The 21,169-nt window shown below is 33.3% G+C and overlaps 1 protein-coding gene and 1 long non-coding RNA gene across 4 annotated transcripts in view; one reads left to right on the forward strand and one right to left on the reverse strand.

The window, feature by feature from the left end:
* The window catches only part of LOC147910427 (uncharacterized), a 203,990-nt gene that overhangs the window by 45,381 nt on the left and 137,440 nt on the right, over positions 1–21,169 (reverse strand). The gene's annotated exons all lie outside the window — the stretch shown is intronic.
* The window catches only part of Lrch (Leucine-rich-repeats and calponin homology domain protein), a 53,159-nt gene that overhangs the window by 25,696 nt on the left and 6,294 nt on the right, over positions 1–21,169 (forward strand). The window contains exons 2-13 of one of the 3 annotated variants that reach the window (XM_087403113.1): positions 7,145–7,289; positions 7,776–8,008; positions 8,449–8,585; positions 8,944–9,159; positions 10,072–10,233; positions 11,235–11,356; positions 11,589–11,735; positions 12,570–12,967; positions 13,132–13,301; positions 13,382–13,519; positions 13,591–13,668; positions 14,833–20,954. In XM_087403113.1, coding sequence (XP_087259239.1) covers positions 7,145–7,289; positions 7,776–8,008; positions 8,449–8,585; positions 8,944–9,159; positions 10,072–10,233; positions 11,235–11,356; positions 11,589–11,735; positions 12,570–12,967; positions 13,132–13,301; positions 13,382–13,519; positions 13,591–13,668; positions 14,833–15,072 — 2,186 coding nt within the window. In that variant the 3' untranslated portion in view covers positions 15,073–20,954. Of the gene's footprint in view, positions 1–7,144; positions 7,290–7,775; positions 8,009–8,448; positions 8,586–8,943; positions 9,160–10,071; positions 10,234–11,234; positions 11,357–11,588; positions 11,736–12,569; positions 12,968–13,131; positions 13,302–13,381; positions 13,520–13,590; positions 13,669–14,832; positions 20,955–21,169 lie in introns of those variants that run through there. The other 2 variants (XM_011069816.2, XM_087403114.1) reach the window with 2 other exon arrangements.

The raw sequence follows: 21,169 nt of genomic DNA on the forward strand, positions 1-21,169 counted from the left end.
TAAAACAAGCCATCGCGTCGCTACGTTATGTCTATTTTTAGACGGGTATTGCACAATAACATCTTTGATAATGTCGAGCGATCAATACAGCCAATTTCCGCCTTCAAAGTTTGCATTTTCCTACGTTGGAGAAGAAATCCCCGACGTCGGTGCGTGACACGTTCCAATTAACGAGAAGTCAATTTTACCTGCAGCTCATGGCCGACGACGTGTCACGGAGACGCGACTTTTTCACGCGAGACACACCCAGAAACCGAAGGAATTCGTGCTTCGTGTATCGGGGTTTATATTCATACTCAAAGGCAAGGCACATACGAGCTCGTAGATACATCAATGTTGCACGCGTAACAACCCGATCTATCTTATACATGAATGAACTTAAGTGATTTCACTAGTTTAACCATATAATTCAATTATAAACAGCTAATTCTGCGTTGTGGCTTAAATTAAGTCTTGTAATTGTATAATATTCTTTGTTGAGAGGGGCATAATTTTATATCTTATACATATTTTTTTTTATTTTGCAACATAATTTTTAAACATAACGTGCATCAATGTTGATCGCGATTTTTATTGTCCCAAAATTCGCGATCAACAACATTGACGCACTTTGCATACAATATGTTAAATTACAGATATAATGTATATTGTCAGTTTCCTTACTTCTTAAATGAAACAATATAAAGTTAAAAAAATATTGAATTTTTGAGTATTTTTAAGTAATGTGAATATCTATAAAATCTTATGAAACTCATATTTTGTAAGAAATATGAATTTATTTTATGCTTACAGCCGACATGTAAGAAAGAAATTTGAAAGAAATAACTTTGCTTATAAAAGAAAGTAAACTGCTTCTCTGCAAGGATGGAGCAAGTGTTTCGAGTTTGATCTTTAAGTCGAAATATATTCACGGTCCCTTCTACAGGTATTCAAAAGAACCGCTTCGTTCTTAACTACTACCACTTCGTCTACTAGTTTTGTCGTGCGTCATCCTCAGGTGGTAGGGACGCGGTAAACCGGCTCTCTAAGCCTAAACAAACTCCTCTATCCATTCAATAACGCCGTTGAGTAGTCTATCTCGCCCCAGGGAAATATATATACTCGCTCTATATCACGTATCCTAATCACTATCTGGATTCATATTTGTAATTGAATTCTACATTTTGCATATACGTATCAGTCTCGTACACTGATACACGCGAATAAACTTGAGGTTTTATTAGTATAACTATAATTCAATTACAAATTATTGATTCAAAAGTATATGATTATTTGAATTCTACATTAGTTCAATAAGATATAATTAAATCTTGTAGTTATATTTTCTATGATATCAGAATAACATTTACATCTTATATTACACAGAATGATGTATTAACAGCATGAGTCTAATTGGAAATAATTTTATTAACTCAATATGGTGTGCTCTTGTTTTAATAAAACAAGTATTTATTTTGTTAATATTTTTATTAAATTAATAAGATTATTTCCGATTAAATTTAATACTATAGTATCATTTTTCCCGTGTATTTTCTCTTATTTTATTTTAACATAAATTTTAAAGAGGTAACATTTTTATTTTTATCCCGTGAGATTCATAGAAATGAATTATACATGCATTTATATTCCTTGCATAAATCCAAATGTGTAAAAAGTGACTTTAATATATATGCATCTAATTAATTTTTCGTGTAAAAATAATGCACTGCACTGCATACAAAAATTTAAACATGTAATATAATGTCATTTTTACATGAAAAACTAAATCACACACACATATATTGAAGTCATTTTTTAACACTTGGATTTGTAGTGTATTTCTTATTAAATTTCGACACAGTTTTTTCTCATTCGACCAGTGATTGTTTGTTCGTTGCACTATGGCGGAATCGACTAGTTAAGATACGAGGAAATGACTAGACTCAGCCTTCAAGGTTATCTGTTACGATAGTGTACGTTTCCCACTGGTCGCATACTTAGATGGAAACCTGAACGAGAGAAAGAAACGGTGGGCAGAGTCGCAACCAGACAAGCGTCAAAGAGCGACTGTCTCGCCTAGCCGCACGTTTATCCGGGCCGTTGGCCTCGTGTGCTTCAGCATGTGGAAATTAATGTTGAAATTGCGAAGTAGACGTTTTCCAATTTTGCTTTCTATAAAAGCAAAGCTTGTCCTTTTTCGCGTGAAATCCGTTAAATAAACAAGTCCCTTTCATCATCTTTACAAGTTGCGACTATCTCTGATTTGTACATCTAATATGAAATTTTTTTCATTTTTAATAATCCATGATTCTCGTCGAGCGTAAATAAAGATTCTATATATTCAAATTGAATTTTTATGTCAACCAAATTCGGCACTATGTTATTTTAAAATTTAATATATGCTAATCTCAATGATCAATAACTCAGTATTATTGCAACTTGCAATAATAGTGAGTCATTTCGATAGAAATGAGCACTTTACAGATAAATGTATACAGTATTTGTGTTTTAAAAAATTAGCTGTTGATCCCTCAAGTATGATAAAAATAATATTTTTATCTAGTAAATAAGATAAATAGTTATTTATTTCTTAATTGATCATTTATTAATACATTTATCTTAAGTGAGATAAATAAAAAAATAATAAAATATGTACGCGCGAATTTAGAAAACTGCCACGCCCTTTATCAGCAAATAATGTCACTGTATGGGCGTCACGCAATTGCGTATCGATCCTCAACGGTAGAACCTCGACCTTGGTCCTTGAAATGTCCCGGTCTATCGACCCTTTCTGAAACATCCTGTACAACTACCGCCAAGGGCACGGCTGCGATATTTATCGTGTTCGTCTGACCGTTAGGAACGGAAATGTAGATATATTTATAGAGAGTCTTTTGCTTGCAGTCGTTTCGCTTGATTTTTATCGGCCATTCCTAAATTTGAAATCGGCATGACTAACTTCCGTATGTTGATATAACGCGTCTAGAAAGATAAAATCTCTCTTTTATAAATTACAGAGAATAATATTACTTCGTAATGTAACTTAATAATTCAGTATAGAAGGTAAAACTGTATTAACGATTTTAATTAGAGCAGCTTTTTAGATTATAATATCCACATTATACTTATCTATTTTATATTCTAATTGCTATTAATATTGTATTATATTTATCTTTGTCCTATCTTATTACTAAATGCCATCATACACGTTAAATACAGAAAGTTATATATATATATATATATATATATATATATATATAAAAATATATATACCTATGGATAATATTACTATACTGACTATACTAATATGTATAACTATATATAAGGTAAATATAATACAATATTAACAGCAATTAAATTTCAATTGTAAAACGTGAAATACCATATTTATTTAATTACAAAGTTATGCGATTTGAACAGAAAAATCTAATGATATACTTATCTTCTTTTTATCTAAATATATATATTTTTTCTTTTTATCTATATATACACTCTATAAATACCTTGAAAAATAAAACAGCAATAAAAAGCTATCTTTCTTTAGATAAAAAGAAGATAAGTATATCATTAGATTTTTTTCTTCAAATTGCATAGCTTTGTAATTAAATAAATATGATATATCACGTTTTACAATTGAAATTTAATTATTTGATAGAGGAAAGTCGCTGATACTGAAATAGATTTCTAAAGAGCCTCTTTATTTCTTGGAAACTAACTATTGTACTTTATTAATACTGATAAAGACATAGAGAGAGTTTGCATATATAATTAAAGAAGTAAAAACTCATAATTCATATATTTGTGACTTGTTTTTGTACAAAATCAATTAAAAGAAATTCTACGAGAAATGCGAAAATAAAATTCTTACGATTTTTTTTGCAAATTGCATAGTTTAAATAATAGTAGCTCCTACTATATATTAATATTACATTATTTTATATATTTGTAGTTTCCTAAATCAGTTTTATTTATGTATTTTTTATTTTTTTTAGTAATATATTTTTGAAATAAGAGTGCATATATATAAAATAGGAGTGCAACGTAAATCGGCATATCTGTCTGTAAGATAAAATAATTTAATCTTCACAGTCTTGTATTATAATAATCCTATTAGAGCTGAAGGCAATCATATATTTGTAGAAAAACTTTCAAAAAAAGGAACTGTCGCGTTACATATTTGCGTCTTGCAGAACAGCATAAAGTATGCATATAAATCAACAAAATACGTTTTATATTGAAGTGAAAAGATTCTAAAAAATCTTACATTCATTCACTTATATTTTATAAGTGACTTCTATGAAAGAAAAAAAAACAGAAATATATAATTTACTACCTACTGTGTTAATTTTGGAGCCCATTTTATCAGACGCTCATTTTCTCTTAGCTTATAACGAAGTTTATTATTATTAACTTTAGCAAAATTAGAAACGGTATTATAAAAACTGCTATATTATCTGATAATAGACACTTTCTAGTTTGTATTTTGTTCCTGAAGTTTTATTTTTAGCTTTTGTTTAAAAAATATTGTCTAAAAACAAAGTAGTCATTGTCCGTGACTTTTCTTCAAATAATACTTTTAAAAAATGTAAGTAAAACTTGAAGAATAAAAGCACAGATTTTTTGCCGACTTCTAGCGCATTAACGAACATCAAAGAATACATCATTTCAGAGATGAGAATCCTTGCCTACTGCCTGCCATGCTTTCACCGATACAATTTTGTCTCGCGAAAGGGAGAACTAGAGAAAAAGGAACATACATCTCTAAATCTATATATGAATTATGACATGTTATACGTTGTTGGAATGGATTCTACAAAGGAGGACCACCTATATCTATATGTCGATGACGCGACTGTTCGCCGCAAAATTTTGCCACTTTGCACAAAGAGACAATGTCGAGAGAGAATTCAATATTGCGTGGGAGTTGCTCATGGGGTTGGCAAGGGGTTCTAACCCCGTCTTCGTCCGACAGGCCGACGCCCTTGCGCCATGGACATCGACCGTATTCTACCAGACTTAGAAATGACCAAACTTTTTTCATTAGATAAAAAATATTTATTTTTCAACAAATTGTAGTAATACTGCAAGTATTTAATTAAAAAAAAATTTTTTTTTAAATATTTTTAGTATTGAAAATTTTTTCAATACAATTTCTTCACTAATAATCGAAAGGAAAGTCGACTTTACAATAATAAATTCCCGAAAATAAATAAAAATAACATATATATATTATCTACTCTTACATAATAATTATTTTATTTATTTAATAATGTCCAACATTTCGATTGTGTCGATATTTTTTATTAAAATATCGATTTGCAGCATTGAGCGTCGAATAAAAAAAATAAAGAGTCAAATATTTTGCCATGAGATGAAGGTGTTGTAAGCATCCTTATTCATGCATCCCCATTCACGCCTCGAATTTCTTCCCCATCTAAATTGCTCCGGTTTCAATACGCTTAGTTCGCACAGCGTGTAAGAATCGAGATCGATTAACGAAGTTACGCTCGTCAAGACACACCCTCGGGTTGTAACCGCGTAAATTGCTATATTTTTCGACGAATGAAGACGAATTGTCTTATGCTATAGTGAATTACGAGCGCGATTCGCAAGATTGAGTTATTCCAGTCTGCGATTCCACTAATTACGTATATATCAACAAGAAAGAAATGATAGAGAAGAAAGACAGAAAATTTAAAAATAAATAGACATAATATTATCAATTTGTATGAATGAATATATTGTTCTACTTATTATTATTATAATTATTGAATATTTTATTTTATATAAATGTAGAAGTAATTATTACTTGAATTGATATTTTTGAATGTAATTCACGAAATAATAAATTTATAAATAAAAATTTATGTGAACAAATGCTCTTTATTTATTTCGCAAGAATGACGAATGACGAAAATTGCTGAACTTAATTCTCGATGTCGTCAGAGGAAATCGCGTATCTTTCGCACGCGATGATTGCCAATTTCCGTTGATCGTTCGACGAATTCGATGGAATCTAATTTTCTCCTTCCAAGCTCGGATATATTTGGAAAATTTCCGTAAATTAATCTCCCCGATATACTACCATAGAGAAAAAGAACAAAGATGCGTAGAACAAATTGTATAGTATTATACAAGTATAATACTAAATGTCTTCACAAAACATTGTCTGTTGTATCGTTTCAATTAGTCTGTTGACATCGTATATTAAGATCAAGGCTTTTGTATTTTAAGACTATTAGAAGACCTTTAACTATTATGACCGTCATTTAAATGTCAAGTACATGCAGGAGTGTCGTAATAACCGCGCCCTTCAATCTACATTGATGATAAAAATATATATGCCTAAGAAAAAATATTTAAAATTAAGGAAAGATTAAATTTAATATTTTATGTCAAATTTTAATAAACAAGAATTTTATATATAGAAGGAGTAACAATTATTATATAGTTACCAAATAATCTAGGCAAAATATCAATTTCGTAACATCTTATATGACTACGTGCGTAATTAAAACACGCTTGCGACATTTTTATACGTGCTGTCTGGATTAAAAGAACAATAGCTGTTTCGGAACTATTCGACATGTGAACTGGCTACGTCTTTCGCGAACGGTTCCGTAAGTCTCGAGGACGGCTGTTATTGATCAGAAAGAAGGTTTGAAGCCAGGAATAGCTGAGTTACCCTTGTCTTTTTCCTGGGTTTCGAGCCTGCGTTTCGCGCACGTGGCCGTCGCGCCCCATTCATAACAACCCCCAGCAACACCCTAAGATCACCCTAGTCGAGGTATACAGCTGTTGCCATGGGAGACATATCGGTACCTTATTAAGACAGTTCGATAATACCTATACTCCTCAACGTTTTATCGGCCGATCGTACAATATAGGGACCGTTTATTGCTTGAGCGATGCTGTTACGATGCGGTGAACTGTTTTAATGAGAATGCGGAGTTTGATGTCGAACGACAGCTCTTAATTGCAAATCAGTTTTCAGTAGCGTGAGATCTGCTTTTTTCTCATTTATGTATTTATAATGCATTCTAATTTCCTGTTGAAATTACGCGACGCCTGTTGATGTTACATTCGTTTTAATAGCGGAAGTTGCGACGATCATGTCTTTATCGTCTAGCACATCATAAAGATGAGTATCTGCTTTCTGTTACAGACCTTTCGAAGAATCGTTTCAGTGAGTTACCGGAGGAAGTCACAGAATTTTCATTCCTCGAAAAGCTGCATCTTTATCATAATGCCATAAGAATAATCCCGGAAACCGTCGTAATGCTCCAATCCTTGAACTACCTCGATCTTAGGTTGGTACATAAAACACACACACACACACACACACATTACATATTGAACTACGCGATACAGTATCGCAGGCATCCTATATGATATGACGTTGATAACGTTAAGCTCCTGCTAGACTGCGCGCAGCATAGTATAATTAAAAATTTAAAACACTTTGAAAGTTATTGGAAGAATAATTGATTAACTACGTATAATTGTATAACTAATTATTGAGAGAGTGTACTATAATTATTCATTAAATAATTCTTTCGATTTAAAAAAATTTCAATGAAAGAGACACATTTCGAATAATTTTTGATAAGTTATATCTATTATAAAAAATTAATTCCATTTCTGAAATATTCTACAAATTGTTCATAATTGTTAAAATAATTTATTAAAATTAAGCAATTGATGTTTCTATAATTGATTATCCGTTTGAAAAAAGTTTCAACTTGCGAATATAATTTTAACGAGAATTTATTTAAAAAAGATATTATAATTCACAGTCGAAACCAATTGACGTCGCTACCTCGAGAGATATGCAGGCTACCCCTTCAGACATTGCTAGTCGCACACAACAGATTAGCATCTTTGCCAGATGAGTTGGGCAGGATGACAGTATTGGCAGAACTGGACGCAGGTTGTAACGAAATCACGAGTCTTCCACCTCGAATGGGCGACCTTGCGCAACTCCGGTCTCTAGACTTGAGGAGCAACTTGCTGGTGCACCTGCCTATAGGTAGGACCACCTTTTTGACGCGATCGCGATGTATGTGCAACAGATATTTATGACGCTCGAATAAATTCACTGCTTTAATCGCGATTAAGAAATAATTGAATCCATCTGTGTATATTGAATCAATCTGTTCAATAAGTATTTGCGAAATAGATCTTGCCAAAAATCTACTGGGAATTTCAAAGTTACTCTAAGTAAATTAATTTTAACAAAGCCAACGCTCGCGAAAGAGAGAAAGTCAATTTTTATAAATTAATTCTAAATGAATCTTTTTATTTATTCGTTAAGCAAAATAAAAAAAAGTTAATTAAAAAAAAAATGAAAAGAGATTTGAAAGAAATTATTAAAGATATTAGTTATGATTGGTCTGTCAAAGAGATTAATATCTCAGGATTGATGATCAAGTGCGGAAAATTAAGTTTTTTAATTATATTTTTATATAGAACTGACGTACCTGAGACTCGTGAAGCTGGATATTAGCGGTAATCGAATATCTGTGCTTCCAAACGAGATGAGGAAGATGAAGAGCTTGGTGGATTTCAAATTGTCCGACAATCCGCTCACCTCGCCGCCTGCCTCGGTGAGCATTAACGATCATGATTCGTCCGTGTTTTTCGCTCAAATCTCCTTTCCGCAATACATATTCCTACGCTCTTTCCTCAACGGATTCTTTCTAAAACTATATGCGATGTTACTTCAATTGAACTGCCGTTTCACAATCATAGACTGCCTACGGAACTGCTTGCAAAACCGATGCCTTTCGCTTCGTACTTCATTCGAGACTTTATTTAAATTCATGAATCAGTATCTCACCGTTTGAAAACGTTTAATATCATTCTGTACATTGCCGGAAGGCAACAAGATACAAAGGAAACGCGAGACGTCTTTCTTTCGAGAATACCAGTCTCATATGCTAAAGTTCTTACTGCCGGTTTCAGCTATGCATTCGCGGGCGAACGCACATTTTCAAGTACTTGGAGAGGCAGGCAGCGAAACACGAGAGGGCCAGAGGCGGTCGAACGCGACGGACACCTCTGGATGCAAGAGGTCATGCGACGTTGGACACGAGGTCGCATCGACGACACAACGTCGACAGTGGCTACAGCACCAGCGACGGTGTCGACAAGCGTTGGTCCCAAGAGATCCACAGCGCGGTTAGTTTCACCGTCGCTCTCGTGGCCTTTTCGCTATCACTACATCTCCTGCACACACTCTACAGCTACTTCTTCGCGAAGCTATTCGGCGAGTCCGCCGCCGAATTGCCCATGGATCTCTGATCCAGTGCGGTTATATGAATAAATCAAAACACAAGCGTTTCCGCTTTTACTTTTTCGAAGGAAATTTTGAAGAATATAAATGAACATATTGTATTATATACAATTCAAATGGAATAAATGCTTTTAACTCTTTCATTAACGCAGAAAATGCTGTAAGAAATAAATAAGGATATTACAGCATTTGCTTATGCACATAGTTGAACATAGTTACTTATTTGTGTAAATAAAGAATTAGATATTAGTAGAGGTATCTATTAAAATATAACAATATATAACAGTATAATAAAATAATAGCATTGTAGAATATACTTTTGATTCATATTTTTAAAATGCTTTAGAACAAATGCTTTTGCTTATCTAGGTATTTCTTTTTTAGAAATTTAATTCTTTTATTCATATGAGTTTTTAGAATTGTGTTAGAGAAATTATTATATAATCTTGACCATAAATATAAAGTATACTCGTAAATATTTATTTTCATAACAATTTTAATACTTTGTTAGTCTTTCTCGTTAGTCTTCCTTTTATTACCATTTTTTCCAAAAAAATGCAATAAATTGAAGGTGCTTTATATCATAGTCAAGGCTGTGCACTTTTCTGTAAATTTTTATGCAATTTTTGTACATAAATTATATTGTATATAAAAAACAAATTTGTCTGAGAAATGCGAGCGACTTCGCGTTTGATTTTTAATATAAATCATTGTATAAAGTGCATGAATAAACTACTTGTGCGCAAGATGCACACAATCCACGATTTTACATGCCTCCTGTTGACCACCGTTTGCAGGTACACGATGGCGAAGTTCGCAGCTTGTGGCGGCAGGAATGTTCACCGCTCTCGATAACGCTACCGCACGAGGTAGGCGTGAACGGATCTTGTAGTGGCACGTCGACACCCAGCACGATTTCACCCGGGGAGCACACGTCCCTGGAGGATGAGTTGGGCAAGGTAGGCTAATATACATAAGATTCTCACAAAAACAAATTAGCATTATCGCTATTCTGATTATTTCAAGAAAAAAGGTATTTAAGTTATCAAGAAAATATTGAAGTACAATTTCTTAAATTTTATTAATAATAATATTGTTTTTTTATATTTTCATTTCTTCGATTGCTGTATTTGTTGATTTGTATTCATACGAATTATATAATGAAAATTAGTACATTATATACGATTATATAATGTTCGAATTTAAAACTAGAAACTGTAATATCTCAAAGTAATTAACTTTTATAGCAATTGGAGAAGTCAGGTTTCTATAAAAGATAGGAGTATAGACTGATAAAGTTCTGATAATTGATTAAGATAACGGAAAAATATATTTGTTATTATTATCAAGAGCTAATCGCACGATTTAGATTTCTGTCTAAAATAAGTGTTTGAGCAATAAACTGTAGTACAGAATTTAAAGGATGACATAGTCGCTATATTTAGCTGCCGAATAGATCTCAAGTCGAGCTACGATAATGATAATAGTCGACAAACCGTTGTTGGCTGTCGCTCAAATCTCGTTACAAAGTCTTGACCCAATAAAACATCATTTTTCAACGACGATGTTTCAAAATTATGAATGCATGCTACATCAATAGTAAATGTTCGTATATACTTAATGTATAGCGAAATCGCTTTCTCATATTTACTGTTTCTTTTATACATTGAAGATTGAGCTTCCTTTAACAAGAATTCATTTTGAAATCTATAATTAAAATCTATAATTAAAGTGATTGACAAAATATAATTTTGTGATAAAATGTAACGTTAATTAAGAGCGCTAATTGAAAACATTATTTCTTATCTAAAGATAAAGATTTTGAAGATGTTAAGATAAAAAAATAAAAAGACAAAGTTAAATTAATATTAAACTTAAAACTATTCTTGTTTAATTATTAAAATGATCTTATGAAATATCAAAAATTATAATTCACGTTCTCATGCGAAATCTCTTGCAGGCGATGGTACTGCACGATCAACTGGAAAAGAGGAGATTAGAGAGAAGCACCTCGGAGAATGGGGCAGATATTAGAAGACCAATGATCTCCGGCCTTCATCACACATCGATTACGCCACCTGGGTGAGTGAAGCCTCTCGCTAAGATGATCAATAGGTCAATTATCCAATTCGCGTGCTTTCCCTCGAAACAAACGAGCGCGTTCCCTCGATGTTTGCAATTGATATTGTGATACAAATTGTCAAGGTAGTTTACATACATATATATATATATATATATATATATATATATATATATACATATATTTTTGCATGCGTGCATGTGCATTATCGTGGCTGGCAATCCCTTTTTACAGCCATCTGGAATCCACGCATTTGACGAGTCAGTCGCAGCAGATATCATCCGCACAGCAATCAGTACATCCGCTCCAAACTGCAACGGGTACCGCTGCAATGGTGAACGGCGACGATAAGAGGCCGTTCAATCATATACAGACGTACAGGTAACTTCGCTTTGAACCGTACCAACAAAAGCCCTTGTCCGTCCGAATTTATCTCATGTTATCACGTTTGCGTTACTCATTTACTCATTCGTATGACTATGGTAGGCGCGTCTGGTATGCTGTGACGTATTACATGCGTTGAACAACTACGATTGACCTTATCGTATCAATCCTCTTCAGAATCCAAATGACGGGCATTTGTGATTGTAATTAAATATTTAACTCTTCGGTATCACTCTCATTATGGCACACTCGAGAGGTTTCTTTCAATTTATATGTTATAACTTTTTTATTAATAAAGATATATACATTTGTTTGCTATCATTATATTTCTTAATGTCTGAATTTCTTAATGTCGTTTTAATTGAAAAAAAATTTATTACATGTTTACTTTTATGCAATATTTTTACTCAGTATCTATCTGGTAAGTATATGATAAAATGATATAGAGTGGCAACGAAGGTTTAAGAAAAAAGAATGTGTATATAAAATGTACATGCTGCATTTACATATAGATATATAAATTATGATATAATAAATATAATTAATCGTCTTTTGAGGAATATTTAGTTAATAAAAATTATTTCTAAAGTATTACAAATTAGAGGATTAATACATTGTGAGAGAGAGAGAGAGAGAGAGAGAGAGAGAGAGAGAGAGAGAGAAAGAGAGAGAGAGAAAGATTGTAATAATGCTTTCGGTATTTTATACATTGTCTTGCTTTACCATTCATACTCGCCAAGGATCATCAAATAACATTCGTGAAAGTTTCATATCATGTTCTTACGCAATCTACGACAGTGTTCGCTTTGATATAAACTATTTTATTCTTAGGGAGTACAAAGAAGCTCTGAAGCAGCAGAGGGCTAACGAAGGTCTAAGCGTATATAGACCTCGCGAGCAAGTGACGCCTCCAGGTAACGAGACGCAAAACGAAACCGACATGGGCAACAATAAAGAAACCATTGCTCTAACTGGCAAGCAAATTTTCAACGAAGATAACGCATTAAAGAGGCCAGTGCAGAAAGTTACCCCGTCGCGAATAAACTACCAAAGCACACCAATTATCAACGGTAGTAATAACGATTACAACAATAAGAACGGAAAATATCTTGAGCAACCTTATAAAAAACCTAGCTCGCCTATTAAAACTTCGAGTAGTATTCTCTCCACGAATACGAGTCCAGCGCATGCGCCCAGACTGGTGAAAACCGCTGTTGGTTACGTTGAAGGTAATCAATTAAATTAAACAAAATCAAAAAGAAAATTGTAAATTTGTTTGTAGATAGATACACTTGCAGTTGATGTATAAGAGCAATTTTACATTTTACAAAAAATTCTCTTATACATTTTATGCAATGTAAGAGAGAACTTTGATTACACAATATGCTTATAGTATGCGTATGTTTATTAGGCAACAACAGTCCCAGTAGAAACGGCGGCAGTCCGAAATCCCCGCGATCCGTCACATGGAATAGTAATGTGCCTGAAAAGTATTCCTTTACTATGAGGAGAGAGTTTGAACGTGCCAAAGAAGAGGCTGATCTTATCGAACAACTACGAAATGTAAGCATCATAACGAATAACAACTGTAATTACTTGTGAAAAGCAACTTTGTAATATAATCAAGAATATATTTATAATAGCACATAGAGACGAGATTGAAGATGGCACTGCCAGAGGACCTCGCACCAGCGTTAACAGATGGTGTTGTTCTTTGTCATCTGGCGAACCACGTTAGACCGCGATCAGTTGCTAGTATACATGTTCCTTCTCCCGCTGTAGTGAGTATTTTTTCGCCATTTTGTGATATATTCCATGTATCAATAGACTGATTTAATTTTTTTTTTTGTAGCCTAAGCTGACAATGGCACGATGCAGGCGTAACGTTGACAACTTCCTCGAGGCGTGTCGGAAGATTGGCGTTGATGAGGTAAGAAACATTCTTCTTGTTAAATAGTTTCAAAGAAATTTGTGCTTCTCTTTCGCTCAGAGTATACTACACATGCATGAGACGCGCTGTCATCATTAGTGTACAACATCATATTAATAGGGTGGATACTTCCATACCGAATAAATTAATCCGATGTGTTTCTAATTTTTCTTTAACAAATGGTGATGTGGCAAGAGAATCATGATAGTAATTGATCGACCGTGCGTGCTTCGTTGAAGAATAGAATGTAAAACTGGTTACGAGACTCAGTGCGAAAACTTAACTCTTTACGAAGCACAGTTACCAGATATTCTCATCGAGCGTTATCCTTAAACCAGATCTATCGAATATACTTGGTGAACAGTCGGGCGGAAAAATTTATCGCACATTATTCGTAATCGAATGTGTACATCGTGACTAACGCTTCGGCAATCTAGCCGTCACTTCTCGATGACACTTTCAACGACTACTAGTCAGTCCCCGAATTCGAACTGATTTTGAGCGAATTGTAAACTGAAAACATACGGTATAGTTATAAAAATATAAGTGCAGGAAAGAAGAAAAATGAATTAGCGAAGAAGCTTTAGTTGCATGTGCCTATAGATTTCAGTTCGCTTTTGTGTTGCTTCTTCGGGGAATAGTCTGTACTTCGGGTTCTCACCTTTCCTGCCATCATCCGAATATCTTACCGATTAATATCCATGGACTAACTATCCTAAACTATACAAACAATCCAAATAATTCTTCATTAATCATTATATAAAATATTACTATGTTACTGTTGCTTTTTCCTATCCATTCTTCCTTCCTTGATTGTTTTCTAGATGGAACTTTTGATCATTAAGGAACGAATAAATTGATTACAATCAATTTTAACAAGCATTATTACAAAGTAAAACTTCATTAAAGAAAATCAGAATCAAATAAATCAACTCTATCAAAAGTTCTTTTGCGAAGACAAATGATTTCCTTTTATCACATAGTGATAGGTCGGAGTGTAACAGAACGGCTATCCCCCGAGGAACGCTTCTTTTCTCATTGGTACAAAAGTAGGGCCTTCCTCGGAGAGGACAGAGATATGCGTTTTAAGGCCACGTGAGAAATGTTCTCGCAGTGCGGTAAAATAGAAACTGGGACTGAGTAGTATCGTTGTTGGTGTTGCAGGAGGTGTTATTGGACGCGGACGCAATCATGGACGTGGGTTACATGGACGCGTACGGGCTGGAGGCTTTGGCGCGTCTCGTCACTGCTCTTCTCCTTGTTCGCGATGAGGGAGAGAGTGGCACCGAAGAGCCGGCCGCAGATTCACTCCGTACGATTCAAGACCACGTTCTATCCGCGATGCTTTTTGCCACATTCCTATCTGCCCTAGTTCTGCTCTATCTATTCCCAATCCCCGATTAGTGAGACAATATTGCGAAAAAGAAGGATCTACGAATTAAAAAAGGAGAAAGAGTGCCAGGATGGAAACTACGGTGTCTTGAGACGGCAATTCTCAGAGTCTCCTTTTTTTAAATTTTGTTTTTGATACAAAATCTGGGAATAACCGTCTCGTTCGAACAACGATACACACGACACTTTCAATGTTCGTTTCACACTTTATCTTTAGGGCTACATATTATTTTCATGAACTTTATTCATACTTGTATTCATTAAATTCAAAAAAGTGTCGTGTCGAATTTGACTTTGATGTCGAAAATTCTCAATGGTGTTCATCAAATTAAATGAAGAAAAAATGTGCATTAATATTCGATAGATGCGGCACGTTTCTTTTCTAAGAAGACAGTTTAAATGTTTACGTAACATGAACAGAACACTATAGGGTCGTCATTGACATCAAAGTATTCTGTAATTTTTTAAAGTGTCTTTCGAAGAGGATACAGATTAAAAAACGGTTCGCTATCGCCGCATCTAGACGCTTTAAAGAATATCAGAACATATCTTTTGTCGCATATGAAATTGTTGCCAGGGGCAAAGTATTTAGTTTTCAAGAACCTATTCATCACAATAGTAGCTTTAACAAGATTGTTCGCTTTTTTTGACCTATGCTTACGTAACTTTCCTCGCTCGAGCATGTAAGCGAGGAATTTTGCAGTCAGCGAAGAATTTTCGGAGGTAGTTTTTAAGTGTTGATAGGCAGCTCGCTGGAATGTTTAATCGGCTAAATATTATGTGCCTTTTTTGTTTCAAAAAATCTTCATTCTTTATCGACAATTGCAAGCGGGAATATCAGCGAAAGTTTACGTAATAAAGTCCCCTGCAAAACACGAAGTTTTATTGTATTCTATATGCTCGTTAGTTTTTTCCGAGCTTATTAGGAAGCTTATTAACATAAAATCAAAGAGCGCAATCAAAGTGGAAGGCGCTCGCATATCACGTTTAGTTGTGAATGTACCTTACAGAATGAACCAGCTATATGATCGCCGCTTGTAATCGTACGAGTCGGCTGTCGTCGGCTAGACCGATGAAATGATATTTTGATAAAAAAAAAATGAAAGGTTAATGGAAATCAAAAGTTGATGCGCAATACTCGTTCCAGAATTGTATAAGTCGTATATCCCGTTTGACTTTCCGAATTCTCGGAAAGTATTCATTGCCTTGTATACGATGAAAACCTCAAAGAATCCCAATTAATTGGTATTGCGACATCATCTTTTTCATCTGGGTCTGCGATTGTCCCTCAGGAAGAGAAGAAAGAGTGAAGGGAAGGATAGCTACGATGCCTTTGACGGCAATATTTTTTTAAGATTCGACCAATAAACTGCCTGCGGCTTTTTTAAGATTGGTGGGTCTGTGATAGGTAGCCTGCGAGCGTTACAGGATTCACGAAAAGGTGCTAAGGGAATCTCTTTCAGTTCTAGAATTTTCTATTTTGGTAATGTAAGGTATAACAAAGGAGGGTTTAAAGATGGTGGTGAAGTTTACATTCATCCGTAAATTATTGCTTCCCTTCGCATATAATTTCATAAGTAATTCGATTGTCTTCTTTGTCAATTTGTCCAGCACAAGAAACAACGTTTTCGTTTCGGGATGAAAGAAACAAGACAGAGCAGTCTTTGATACTTTATCAACCAAACTGTTTGGTTGTAGTTTAAAAAAGTTACTTATTTTAGATTAATGTTACTTTGATCTCGGCATTAATTTTACTCGAGTTCCAATGCTTTTGGAAGATAAGGAATGTGAATTTTGGAATTTGAAAGAAAATACGAATATGAAAAATATATTTTACACCGAGATTTCAAAATCACGGTTAAACGTAAGACTCAATCTATACTAATCTATACGTATCTATACTAATTATAGTAGTTATTCGATCTGATTCTATTGTAATTGTAATATCAAAATTTAACTGATTGACTGAAATTAAACTGACAAAAACTGTATGGATACTTCAACTTTTCAACAAAAAGTACGTCGACTTAAACTTTGAGATAGTTATTTCCTATAGTATCTAATTAGCCATAGCTGTAAAAATAGTACGAAAAAGCAACCAATCGAGATCAAAGTGACAGCGATATACGATGGTAGAGACACGGTGCCTGCTATCTGCTAATTTATTTTCATAAAAACTTGATAGAAACGTAGAGGGCATAATATCATCTATAATATGTGTAAGCGTATAACTTATACTTTAATATTAAGAAAACATCCTTCAGATTTGTAAGACGGGATCTCTGTCGGAAAAAAAAAACAGATACCTACAATTACATCACATCTAGTTTATTGATAGACAGTGGGCTTTTTTAAATAATAATTTTGATACTAATCACCACAGTACTTAAGATAGTGCCAAACTTCTCAACATGTTCCATTGAATGCGGCATTACTTCATTTTTCCGACAAGATCCATGGTCGTTGAAAAGATCTTGATGTGAAATAACACTAATCTTATGAATTACCGGAACGCTTAAGTTGAGTGTTCTGGAAATTTTTGATAACTGCGGAAAGAAGGATTTTGCAAAAGATTAAAAAATTAATTAAATACAGATCTGAAAATTTTGTTGAATTATGGAAATTGTTATGTATAAAACTCAAACATAGACAAAAAATTTTGACATATTAACAACAAACTGAAGCATTCTATATAATTATTTCAATAATGTAATAAATATTTTCGGATCTGTATTTAGTTAAATTTTTAGATATTTTAGCAGAATCATTCTTTTTGTGTGAAAGATCTTTCAGAGAAGGACTGGAAGATTTTTCATAAAACAAAGAAATGTAGGATTCTTTTTGTAACATATTTCATAAGTGGACCTTATAATGACCACTAATATTTCAACAGACTATCATACAAGCATAATATTTACACGTGTATCGTTGCGAGTCGACACGTGCATTATTCTATGCAGCATGCCAGTGTAGTTTTTTAAGGGGTTGCAAGGGTGAGCCGTATCTTCCATGATTTCTTACGACTACTCGGATTCAGTTCGCGATCTTGCCGGGAGATGCATGCTTAAGCGGCATTGCATTTTCGCGTTTGTAATCAAGTAGGTTTTGCACTTTCTAGTCTACAACAATAGTATCGTTAGTTATAAGTCAAACTATCTCCGTTCTAGTCAGATTATTTTCTCCCCTTGCATTTCTTTTCTTTTCTGCGACAGCAATTTGTTGTGGTTTCTACGTATTTCATTTGCAACTGATGATTTCGTAGCTACTACTCATTACTTAACCGCAATAATCAGTTTAGTCAATTTAAAGGAATGTTGTATTTACTGGAACGCCCGGCGTTCATTTTCTACCTTCCTTAATTTATATCTTATTAACATCATTTCTTGCGTATAATTTATTTGTATAGAATATTGTCATATATAATTAATCTTTCGAACGATTCCTTTTTTAACCTTATTCGCTTTAATATTACTTCGCTACATTTATTTATTGAACACTAATAATTATCGAGAGAGGAATTTGCGTTTCTTTTTCTGTGAAACAAATTTTCTGTGAAAAATTAACACACAATCCATGTTACTCTAATAATATATAAAAATAACGATACGCAGTCAAATGATTAACGATAGTATCTATAGTAATGCCTCTTTAAAAAAAAAAAGACGAGAATGTCAGAAGCTTTCAACTGCAATTGTCGACCGTAAGTTAAATTGCACCGTCAGTGGACAAATTATTATCTCCGGGCGTTCCGAATCTTAAACGCATAATTAGGCGGTCCGCTAATAACTTCCGCGCTTACATCCAACGAGCGAATCGTCCATTATGGAATAATGAATGAACGGCCGGACGATGACAAGTCATCATTCGGATATTCCATTACGTTTAATCATCGATCATTACGACGGATGCCTAATGATCCTTTGCGGGGACGCGAATACGAATGGTCGCCACGTCACGTCAGTATTATTCTCATTAGAATTGGACGAGATGTCGAGGTATTGGGATAGTATTCTCAACAATTTAAGACTGGATTCGAATTTAGCACATACCATTTTATATCATTAGTTGCTTAGCACAACGGTCCACGATTGATGTATGTAATTGCTTTAGAGAGATATGCTAAATCTTATCTTTGCAAATGGACCGGCACAATGATTTTGTAATGCTATTAATAGCTATTATAGAAATTATTAAGAGTGGCCAGTTAAAAATCGATCGTTAGATTAAAATCAACATTTTATATGTATACAGTAAAATTTCTATATTGAATTTCAATTGGATCCAGTCGTACTAGTCGAGGATCAGTTTCGTAGATCGTAACAGTGAAATTCTATCAACAGCTTTCGCTTTTGCAAGAGGCTATATCGCTATTAAGCATATTCACGAAACAAAAAAGAAAGAGAAATACTTAAGAAGGGAGAAAAATACGAAATCATTCCGTTTGCGTTTAGCTTATGTGTATAATTTTTGTAAAGAAGAGAGAAAGCTTATATATGCAGAAATATATATATATAGAGATAGATATATTATATGAAAACAGATATATAGTTCGTTGAAACTAATTCTTTTACGTCGTTTCTGACCTTTTTTTCCATTTTTTTTTTAATGTTAACGTATGTAAGTCAATTAAATTATTCGCTAGCTCGATAAATCCACTTGGTGCTTGGTGTATTTTCGTCCATTGTTGTTTCCGTAAGCTTTTAAAGTTTCTCTTGTCTATTTATATACATATCTATATTTATTCCGTTTATTCTCTTTAAACGTTTCGTATTTGCACGATCGATCATACCTGCTCACTGAGCTGAAGACAATAATTCCTTTCTGAATAGATATGTGGCCTAAGCGGGGTCAGAAACGAGTCTAGCATGATCGACTTATTTCAATTCAATCTTTGCATATTAGGCGACAACTGATCTCGAAAAACGCACAACATATTTATATTGTTTCAAATTTAATTTCCATTACATCTATTAGAAATTATTTATTAGCATTTAATTAAAGAGAAAAAATATTTTTTAATCAAAATATTAGTAGATATTTGTAAAATATTAGTAAATATTTGAAAATTGTTCTGAAGTGAATTATCAAATCTTGTTTAAATACGTCCATTAATTTTTCGCTTTGACTTCTAAGTTCCTAAATTTGTTTCTTTCAAGAAATTTGGAAATAATTTTCAATCGAAAACATACATCTATATATAAAATATAAATATATATTGTTAATTTAAAGAATTTAAATTAACTACTATTAGTAATTATTATTTAATATCCTATTACTTTCAAATTAATCTATAAATTTTTGATTGTAAGTTTACTTTTGTTGCATTATACAATAAATACGTGTATAACAGTAAACGACAATCCAATGACTCTAGAATGAATTAAATTTTTAAATAAAATATTGTACTTAACGTACTCAGAAAATACGTACGTTTATTAATCGAATACTGCCTAGATATAATTTTAACGAGTACAATTATTTGACCCGAAGCAACGCCGTCAACAATTACGATCGAACCACCGATGTATCTGCAGGTAGACCGATATATTGCAGATATCATGTCTCGCAGTGTGTTTTGTTTTTCTGTCTTTCATATTTAATTTATTTATAAATTACTTATATACGACACTCGTCCGCCATCCCTAACGTTTTGTTATTAGAGAGAATGATCCTAGTGGCGAAATGTATAATGCGAAGAGACAATCATCGCATATTTTCTTTGATTTCCGTCGAATCGATCGACCAAAAATCTCTTAACTTGTTTCGCCACTTGGATACCATTGACCTTGTTTTTCTCCTTTGAAGTATTCTCTGTAACATTGATTGTATGGATAAAAAACATAATGATTGTAATACTATAGCCATTTATAATAAAACATCCTTTTCTTAAACTACTACGTTCATTCAATAATAGAACATAATTAATCGGAAAAATTGTGAACTCGATATCATCTTTTTCACTTTATTGCATGTTGCAAACATTTTTATAACAATTTTTGCAAAATAATCCTTATTTTAAAATTTAACGCACTTTAAACTATTATTATTTTTACCGATTTTTTAAATATTTTCAAAAAGCTTTTGTACATCTCGTTAGAGAGAAAGTTTC

This window comes from Acromyrmex echinatior, chromosome 2, assembly GCF_024713525.1.
Source record: "Acromyrmex echinatior isolate Ae372 chromosome 2, ASM2471352v2, whole genome shotgun sequence".
Classification (NCBI taxonomy): Eukaryota; Metazoa; Arthropoda; class Insecta; order Hymenoptera; family Formicidae; genus Acromyrmex; species Acromyrmex echinatior.